Source organism: Spinacia oleracea, chromosome 3, assembly GCF_020520425.1.
Source record: "Spinacia oleracea cultivar Varoflay chromosome 3, BTI_SOV_V1, whole genome shotgun sequence".
In the NCBI taxonomy this organism is placed as follows: Eukaryota; Viridiplantae; Streptophyta; class Magnoliopsida; order Caryophyllales; family Amaranthaceae; genus Spinacia; species Spinacia oleracea.
The window spans coordinates 159,427,661-159,438,302 of NC_079489.1; the positions used below are offsets into that span (position 1 = coordinate 159,427,661).

General features: G+C 36.7%; 2 protein-coding genes across 2 annotated transcripts; both read right to left on the minus strand.

The window, feature by feature from the left end:
- Positions 1–449: 449 nt before the first annotated feature.
- LOC110806182 (probable methyltransferase PMT5) lies at positions 450–2,905 on the minus strand. The gene is made up of 3 exons (XM_022011817.2): positions 2,735–2,905; positions 2,384–2,624; positions 450–829 (listed from the first exon to the last, which is right to left on the minus strand). The coding sequence occupies exons 1-3, from the start codon at positions 2,903–2,905 to the stop codon at positions 801–803; spliced, it is 441 nt and encodes a 146-aa protein (XP_021867509.1). The 3' UTR covers positions 450–800.
- Positions 2,798–8,947, minus strand: LOC110806181 (uncharacterized). The gene is made up of 3 exons (XM_022011816.2): positions 8,698–8,947; positions 8,121–8,194; positions 2,798–5,460 (listed from the first exon to the last, which is right to left on the minus strand). The coding sequence occupies exon 3, from the start codon at positions 5,179–5,181 to the stop codon at positions 3,235–3,237; it is 1,947 nt and encodes a 648-aa protein (XP_021867508.1). The 5' UTR covers positions 5,182–5,460; positions 8,121–8,194; positions 8,698–8,947; the 3' UTR covers positions 2,798–3,234.
- Between the last annotated feature and the right edge of the window lie 1,695 nt (positions 8,948–10,642).

Here is a 10,642-nt window from a genome sequence, read left to right on the forward strand (position 1 = left end):
TTTTGTTAGAGAACCATGACAGTGCCTATATTTTATTGGTAATGCTCGACCCTCTTTTGCTTAACAAAGTACAAGAGCATCTCTAATGGTTGTAACTAGGGACTAGCTTGAAATTTATAAAAAGTTTCAAGCTAATAGCTAGATCATTGGAGTGAAAATAACAAATTAGCTAATTAGCTTGACAACTAGCTCTCAAAATTGCCAAATAATTAATTGACAAGTGGAAGTGGAATAAATTTCAATAACAAGCTAGTTGTTAGCCATTGGGGCACAAATTAGCTAGACAATAAAATAGCTTGAAATCTTATGTGGCATAATAAGCTAATTGTCAAATTAGCTTACCATTGTGGGTGCTCTTATCATAATATCATCCAATTGTACTTAAAGAGGGGATATTGAGTGATAATAAAAACATATGCTTGGGAAGGAGTTCCACTTTCTTCACAAAATTACATATGAAATTCATATCCAATACTGCCATTTATTACTGCCTGATAACTTGTTCTTGGTTTCAGTTACTGAAAGATGAAAAATAAAAAGGTAATGTTGTGCTAGAATATATTAGTTCCATGTTAAGTCTCAAGTCTACCAAGTCCCAAGTTTAGGAGAGTGCTTGTAATTGATCAAAAAATTGCAACAAATGAAAAAAAGAATGAATTGCAACAAATGCCTGGCCAAAAAATTTGCAGTCTTCATCTGCAATGAATATGTTCTCCTAATCTACAACTTCAACCTGCCAATAAATAGTCTGAGGATGAAGATACAACCCAAATTCGTCAATAGCCCAAGCAGCTTCCGTACTACTTCGTATATTTGTGAAAACTCTTCCCTGCAATAGCTCAAAAGTTGATGAATGTGTCAGTTTGATAATTTGATGTATATAGCTCATTAACCTCAAAAGGTAAAGCTCTTACAGTTTACAAATAGACGCAGTAAAGAGAAAAGAAAATGATAATTTTCATCTTTACATAATAATAAGTTGGTTGTTAGAAGCCTCATCTAGTTAGAAAAACGGACCCACATAGCTAGACAAATACTTGAAACAGATAGCAGGTAGTTTCATAATCTACAGGACCAACAGTTACAGCTACAAGTGAACTTCAAACGAAAAATTGTTTCAAGATCTCCTCCTGGAATGTTATCTGTAAGATAGCACACAGTACATCAAAACCCAACCCACTTTATGCCAGTTTATTTTCCCTATCTACAGCTGCAAGTCTGCAACACAGGCAATACCTTTTCAAAACCTCAATTGAACTCCCATACTCCTTTTCCCTGTTAATTTTCTGGGTGAAAGGGGAGTGTTTAGAAAAACAGTGCATTTCTTCTGACTTTCATGCAAAGAAATCCATTAATGGTCAAGAAGCCTGATATTACATATGTAACCCCAAAACAGAAAACAATACAACAGACATGCCCTTTTGCTCTCAGCACATGAAGAGAAAACTAGTGTTTCTTTTTCTCGAACACATAAGAAACCATAAAAGACTCCTAAAACTTCGGAAAATATGTTACACGAATCAATTCATCTCAACAAGTTAGACACCTAATACTGCACAATTAACCCTACTACCAAACAAGGCTTACAGAGTTACAGGACATTGAGTGATGCAAACCAAAAACCAAACCACTAAAACTTTAGAATATAGAGGTTGTATCAAGAAGAAGGATCCGTCAATCATCAGTTAGATGCAAATCAGTCCAACCCCTCCTCCTTACCAACCAAAATTAGCAATTCTCTTATTGCCACCTGTAAACAGTCATATCAGCAAGCAAAACAATAAAATATGCCATTGCCGTTATGCTTACTCTTCTCTCCTAAGAAGCAACTTAGCTTAGAGTCTTAGACACCGCTAATGGAAGAATATAAGGGAAGACGAAGATGATATCGATTAATAAACTGAAATTACATAAATGAAAAGGATATTCAAGATTTCATGAGGCTTGATTCTCTCCCAATTAACACACTACAAAATAAGCAACACTCTCATGAATATTCAACATGATTTTTCTCACTGATTTTCCCTGTTTATAGTGCTTCGACCTTAACAAACTAACTATCTTCTTCTTCAGGGTAGAAACAACTTAATCATAATGATACTCCCTAAAGTGCCCCTACCCCTCATACTGATGCTTAGCATTCTCAAATAAATAATAACCTATTCGTTCCACAAAGGAAGTACGGTTTGAATATTGTTTTGCTTTCTTTGGACAACCATGCTATAAGAGAAAGAAGATAAATACTCTCTACATTCCTTTCATGCTCTCATTCCCAAATTCACTATAGCACAGAAAAGGATACAACCAAACTGGCTTTCCGAAAATACAGAGAGCAAATGTTAAAAATTCAAGCAGTAATCAATTGCACAATACCATCGTTTACCTTTTCCATCCCAATCAATACCACATTGAGCGCAGTGAACCATGTCAAACGACAATGACGGATATGGAAGTTGCCTAGAACTAAAATTGCCAAGCATTGCAGGAAGACCTCTTTCAAGGGCCAATTGAACTTGGCTTCCAGTCACCTCATATGCAGCAACACAAATAGGCATCAATTTTAGTGAGACCAAATGGGCCCCGAAGCTTCCAAAACCACAGCCAATATCAAGCACAGTTTGCACCTGTAATGTCAAACAAAATTTAAAAAGTTATTCTTAAATTTGAAAGACTGACACAAACAATGTGTCACCCCTGGCGCATCTCATCAGAGGTCAAGCATTGAAAAACTTACACCAGCTTGAACGAAGTCTGAGTCACTACCCAGCCCTACAGATTCCAGATCAAACACCATACATTTCAAAAATTGTCGATACCATAAAAACTTTTCATGTTCAAGAATAATAGGGAAAAATGTACAAGGCTGAATGTAGCAATGTTCATGTAACACTCGAAAAAAGTACATAAATTTAGAACATTTTTATTCTGAACCTCGCTGACTAGATTAACAATCCTATTTACAAGGGACCACACACAGCAATACTCTAATCAATCTCCTGATCCTAAAGTTGAACTTGACATATTTGAATCAATAGGGCCCGCTGCAAGCGATTCTTCAGGAGAGATTTTCATCATCATCATCATCATCATCATCATCATCATAATATTTACTATAGGGAAACTATAATTTGAAATGCACGACAGGACACAAGGATAAAATAAAACAGAATGAAACCAACAGATAAAAGATGTGATGATAACACACATGATGTTCTATTTGCTCGGACGGGACTCCTACGGCCACTGCTTTGCTTGAACACTTGAACTACTAGCGAGTAATGACAACAAACTTCCACCATGAACCCTTCCCTCTGGAGTTGGAGGTGAATGAGACTCTTTCTCTACCGCATGCATCAGATCACAGGGAGGCCATCCTGCTGCATAATGACCAGTTGGTCCCATTGCCATGTTATCAACATTCATTATTCCAGCAGAAACATCACCTATCATGTTCCCAAGGTCAGAGGAACATGGGTCCTGCAATAAAGAACCCAAAGTGGAGCACCCATGAACCCGCTTGTCCTGAACCAATGCCCCGTGCATGGCACATAGACCCGTTTTTCCTCTAGCAAAAGAACCACAAGGGTCATCAACTTTATTTCCATACTGCGACCCAAGTTGTCCCCAAGCACATCTTTTTCCCCCTCCATGTGCCTTGCAGAAATCAGTGCTACCTTGTGCACTTTTGCCACAACCTTCAAATATACACCTTTTCCCTCCGCCATGACGAACACAGAAATCTGTCCTTCCTCTTGCACTTTTGGTGCAACCTGTAACAGCACACCTCTTGCCACCTCCATGAGCAACACAGAATGATGTTCCACCATGAACGCTCTTTGGACATCCAGAATAAGAGCACCTCTTCCCTCCACCATGTCCCTTGCAAAATGAAGTGCTTCCTTCAGCACCTTTGGTACAACCATCAACAGTGCACCGTTTTCCCCCACCATGTGCTTTACAGAACATTGTGCTTCCTTGAGCTCCCTTGTTGCAATCAAGATGGTGACAGCGGCGACCTCCACCGTGTGAGATACACAAACCTGACAAGCCTTCAGCACTCCTTGTGCAATTCTCTCTTTGACATCTCTTACCACCACCATGCCTTATACACAAACCAGATTTTCCTCGAGCAGCACGGGAGCAATCTTCATGACCACATCGACGTCCACCACCATGTGCAATGCAGAAATCAGTGCGTCCCTCAGCACTCTTAGTACAACCAAGAAACTCACATCGTCGTCCACCTCCATGTGCTTTGCAAAGGGCAGTTCTCCCTTCAGCTCCCTTGTTGCAGCCAGGCCTTTGGCACCTTCTTCCACCACCATGAGCAATACAGAGACCGGAAGCCCCTCTTGCCCCCTTTCCACATCCAGTAAACTGACACAGTTTTGAACTACTCCCACGTTGCGGATGCTGCAAAATCCCGGAAGTACAGGTGACTGAGCTTTTAGGCACACTAAATGTGCTTGCTGAAATATCTGGAGTGGCAGAGATCAGATCCACTTTTCTTGGAATGGGCTTCAGAATAGAAATCCCTCCAGCTCCAGAAGAGAGCGGCACAGGTGATGGGGAATTTTCTACTTCCCAGTGAGATGAAGCAGATTCATTGTCCACAAATTGTGTTGCCCCAACCATCAATGGCACTACACCATGCTGAGGAGTATCTAAGCCTCCAAAGATGCTGGTGATTTCTGATTCAAGAGGACTAGTTGAAAGACTCAATTCCAAGTCGAGATTAAGCTGCATACTCGCCCTTTTGAAATTTGAGACGGTTGGTTTCTTTGGACTAGGAGATTTGTCACTGCTAAGGTGTAGGGTGAAATCCAAGTCAAGATCCATTGAGGACTCGGCCTCAGTTTCTTTGGCTGAAGAAATTGCAGTGCACACAGTTGCCGAACTTCCTTTGCTGTCTGATGAACTTGATGAACGGTGCAACCCCAGACACAATGAAGGATCGACATACTCACCTGTCTTTCCATCCCTACAACCCCACTTTCGCTTCATTCCCTTTGACGTGGGGCAATGAGGGACGATGTTGGAACCAATTGGTTGAAGCCTTAATATCGTATCTGCACGATGATCAGATCCACAACCTGCTATCTGCAGTGAATCACCCAGATTCTTATATCCATTTGACAAATTATCAGAACAAAAGGCCGCTCCTGGATTCCTAGTGCCCATGAACCAAACAATATTGCAACACTGATGCCCAACAGGAATCTCAGCCACAAATATCAGTCCTTCCTGACTTCCGGATGTACCACTTATCTACAAACCTAAGTTAGGTTAAAAGTGTCTAAAAACACATACCACCCTCGCTAATAAACCCTGAGGTATCACACCGGTCCATTGCCTCTAGAAAAAGAATATGAAACTGAAGCCCTCAGAACTTGACAAAAATATCAAGATAAAGCCCAACCCACACGTGTGCCCCTTGAAGTACTGGAGAAGTAAATCATCCTGCACAGATCATAAAAGAACAATATTAAACCAAGCAGTAGCAATGACAGCAGAAACAAAATAAATAAGCCCATAAAAGCAACAACTTTAGATCCATACATGGAAACCAAGGAAAGAGACACATCATGAATTACTCTGTTACTATAACATATATAGCATAAAATTATTTCATAACATACCCTCTCTACTCAGTTTCCCAGCTTATCAAATACTGAGTGAAATCGATCACAAATGTAACCGAATACAGTTCCTATACTTTCCAGAAGTAATAAAGCCACAAGCTAGTAATGGACCATCATTTTGACAAATTCTCAATTTTCAGGTAAGTTCACACTTCACAGATGTTCCAACTGTTATAATTTCAGTTTCACTACCCAAAGGCACATAGATTAAATTACAATCAAGAATTTAATGAGAACAAACACATTTACAAATTCTATTACTGACGGGGTGAGTGTCTACTTCTGAGAAACGCACTTACAGAACAAGGTCCTTGTATCGAGCTCATTATGCTTGTATTAAGCGTAAAACTTGTATTAAAATATTTAATGAACAAATAGTTTCAGGTAAAACTTCTCCTTAAACAAAATGGATTACAAACCACATAAGAGATAACTTTGTAATGAGCAAAATCTTAAAAAGGTCCCACTACCATATTTTTCAGTTTTTAAGATTCATGTTCAATCATAAAATTACAGAAGCAGCTTGATGGATTAATGTAACTCCCTAGCAATTCAAAATAATCACAAGTATTAGCCATGAAGATACTTACAGTAAATAAAACAACCAAAATATGGCCTACAACTAACAATCAACCATGGTAAAACATGGTGACGCAAGCCAGCATAGAAAGGCAGCAAACGGAAAGGGGGGAAATGATTTTGTAAGCTAGCATGAAAATATAAATATCCTTCCATTTGCAAGACAATCACTGGAAAGTGGAAACAAGAAACCGAAAAGCAACCAACATCATGTTAACAGTCAAACCAACCGAAAAATTGGTATAGGGAACAAAGAGGGGCAGGGAAATCCATCCTTCAGCTGTGTACAAGCGCATTGTAAGATGTACTCCCTCCGTCCCAAAATTATTGTCCTGTTTTCTAAATCGGGCGTCCCAAAATTATAGTGTTGTTTCTAATTTTGTCTACTAAGATCCCCACTTTCCCATGTACTCCCTCCGTCTCTTTTTGTTTTTTACGTTTTCCTTTTTGGGTGTTTCAAAATGTTCTTTACATTTCCTTTTATATTATCACATAAATGATTTAATATTCTATCAAAATTTGTGTCCAATTATTATTTTAACCAATTAAATCCATTGGATCATTTAATCTCTCACACTTTTCCATTATGACATTAACTTTTTCTCATTTTCCCAATATCAGAATTTTGATAAGAGTGAAAACATTATAAATAAACGTAATTTTCTCGTTTACATAAAAACTAAGAAGAATCTCAATGCACATTAATTAGTCGTTAAAACGCGTGTAAAATACCAAACGTAAAAAATAAAAAGAGACGGAGGGAGTACTATATTAATTAAAAATGTATTGAAAATCCCACCCATGTACTATATTCCCCTTTCCTATGTACTATATTCTATTTCACATGTACTTTATTCCACCTTTCCATACAACTCAATCATCATTTGTACTTTATTCTAATTTTTCATGTACTCCCTCCATTTCTTTTTGATGTATCCATTTCAAAAAGTGGGGAGTTTTTAAGAAAATTGGAATCTTAGTTTGTATTGGTATAAGTGTAATGATTGGGTTGGTATAAGTGTAATGATTGAGTGTAAGAAAAATGATTGTATGTAAGAGATTATAATAAAAAAAAAAAAAGAGAGAAAATAATAAAGAAATAAGGTAAGAGAGAGGAGTGATAATGATGGGTGATAAAGGAGGTGAGAGAGTGGGTATATGGGGAAGGGAAAAGAATTAAATAATAGGGGTGAGGAAATTTAGGTGGGGAATCTTTAGGTATTTTGGTAATTAGATAGAAATGTAAGGGTATTTTAGGAGAAAATGTATGTCCAAAAATAGAAACGGATACAACAAAAAGAAACGCTTAAAATGAAAACGGATACAACAAAAAGAAATGGAGGGAGTACTATATTTCATTTTTTCTTAAAATCCGTGTTTTTGGTCAAACAGGACTATAATTATGGGACAGAGGGAGTAAGTAAACTATTGAAGAAAGTTGAAGATACTACACTAATCAGCAAAAAGAACATCTTCTACAGAGTAACAGAGCTCATATTGGAATTTGGAAAGTAACACGGCAGCAGCAGCCAGTCTGGACGGCTGCTGCCTGTCTGAAGACGTCGAGGTGTAAGCAAACTTTTTCTTTAACCATGTATAACTCAAGTCATCATTCCAAACACCTAAGTACTAAATTAATTTTATTCATGACAAAACATTTTCCATAAACGATCTATAAACTTTTGATGACCCATAGATGACTGTTTCAAATACAGTTATATAACACCTGGCCATGTATAAACTTTTGTTTGAAATCAAAAATTAGAAGAAGCGCACCTAGCTAAAACCTCGTGTGACCAAACAGAGCACGAAAATCGAAATATTTAAAGTATAGCAAAAATGAGTATGACACACCTTGCAAGTTCGAACAAATAATTCAGAATTAGAAGTTGCACAAACCTTATATAAGTTGACTCACTAAAAACCAAGCTAAGTTGAATCAGCTGCAATGAATCAATTCAAATCCTCCAGATCTGTAATGCGTTCAAAGAAACATAATCAAACTTTACAACATTCATCAGATGATAATTATACACTAATAGTACCCAAAAAAAAATACAGCGAGGAACTCAATTAAAGCACAGAAAAATTCGAAAATGAAATCTGCTGAACAATAATAAAATTACTTTTATCGGCAAAAAAAAAATTAAGAAACATAAAGATTAGACCAAATTCACGGCACACATCCTAATCTATGATCAGAATCTTGCAAATAAACTTGAAATTCAACAATTACAAATCACAACTACGACATAATTTGTCGCGTAAATCCAAAAAACCTAAGAAATTCATGCTAAAACAACATCTTGAACTAAAATCAGATAACATTTCGATTGAAAAATTCTCAAATGAACCCGAATGATTCAGCAAATAAATAAAAGCTGAAATTAACAAAAAAAAAAACAAGCTAAATTAGAAAAGGAAAAGAAATTGAAGAAAAAAGAAGAAAATTGAAGGTCAAAATCAGGAAAATAACCTGTTGAATAGAGTCTCATTCGTGGTGGAGGAGAGAGAAAATGGAGAAAACTAGGGTAAAGGTTGGCGCCGGCGTAAGAAGAGATGATGAGAGAGGAGGCGGGGCGACAGGAAACCGTATAAAATTTTTGGAGTTTCAGTGGACCGTAAATTCACTGAATCGTTAGATATATTTATTTTTTATTTTTTTATTTAAAAAAAAGAAGGAGAAAAAACTGGAAATTGACAAGGTTAATATTAATACTGTTGGAAATGTACGCTACGCCGCATGTGTAAATTTGGAAACTTTAACCACTTTTCTTTATTGGTCACTGTTTGTACTTTTACCGGGTTTTTGTTAAACGATTTGGATTGATTTTTTTAAAGGCCGTTTAAATGTTGTTATCTTGTGTACTCCCTCCGTATGAAATATAGCAATGGTTATATTGGTGACAATTCTTACTGTTTCGTATAGAGTACATTTTTTTAAATAACTTGTGGAATTTTTAGTTGATTAAAATTAACTAAAAGTTTGGAATATTTAGAAATATGTTTTTTGTTTATAATATTTAACTTTTTTTTTTTTTTTATCTTAAGAGAGTGGGAGGCGGGAGTTAAAAATCGAGAATTCAATTTTAATACGTGCCTTGTTATTTATTTATTAATGAAAGTAACTCCAAAAATATATGGAATTTTGAAGTGAAAAAGGCATATCTTTATACTCATCCCACCCCATTTCTTCCAAAACTAAAAGCCTATATCTATAACCCTTAAAAAGTGGGAGAATCTCCCTTATGAATAGTAATACCTTTTTTTTATTATTTATTTTTTATTTTTCTTTATTTTTCTTTTTTTGTTTTTATTTTTTTTAACATGTTGAGTAAAGTGGCTGGCTACATGTCACGGATTTCTATATATATAACTGTAGTGATTAGAGAATATAATGAACAATATAATGCTAACATCCAATTAAAATACAAAATCATATTAATTGTTCCGAGTATGAAACAATGGGTTTCAGATGAAGGCTCTTTCGTAATAGTGGAATATCTAGCTTGTTCTTGACAGTATTTTGGCTCAAAGTACTTGCACACGAGTAAGTTAACTAGCCTCGGGGGTGTTTCGAGGAAAGCCTCTTCGATGCCTAAGTAAGTACTAGGTTTGAGAGTAGAGAGAGTTCTCTAAGTTAAAGTGTGTGTGAAGCAATAAATGAGCGTACCTTGGTATATGCACTAGGGCGGCATATTTATAGTGTTTGTATAATAAATGCATCTGAGTTTTATTACAAATGGGTCGTGAGCCGCTTTAAGAGGTCTTGAACCTTGAGAGAGAGGGTTGAGTTATGTTGTAATTTAGCCAAGTTGGGATATCAAATCCGAAATATCCGAACTTGTATGTTGATTAATAAGTTCACTTTTGCGGTACACGGCTATTTCATATACTTGTAGAATGCTAGAACACCAACGGTAACAAATTAAAAATTTCCAGCCATACTGCGCGCAGCGCGCGCTGCCAGCTGCTAGTTATCACAAAATTCGTGGCCTTCCTCGGCACATCCATCTATCTCCATGACTCCATATTCTACCCAAACCAAAGGCATATCTTGTGAATTGTGATGTGACAAAAGCCTCCATAGGAATAACAACACCATAACCAATTAAGGCCTCCATTTTTAAGTTGTTGAAGAGTAATTATTAACAAAACAATAAAATTGAAGTAGTGGTTAATTAAGATATTGTTATGTACGGAGTAATACTCAATGTCATGGATGACGAAAGCAGTAGTAATATAGAATCTCTCGCCAAGCAGTTCAAAAGGCTTCTCTGAGCAATTAGAGCTAATTCAAAATCCTTTTGGCTTCTCTGAGCAATTAGAGCAAGATTAGCGCAAGTCTGAGCAATAATATGAGCAATGATCTTTTTGAGTATTAACTTAAGACCTCCCATTTAAGTAGAAGAAGCGAGAAA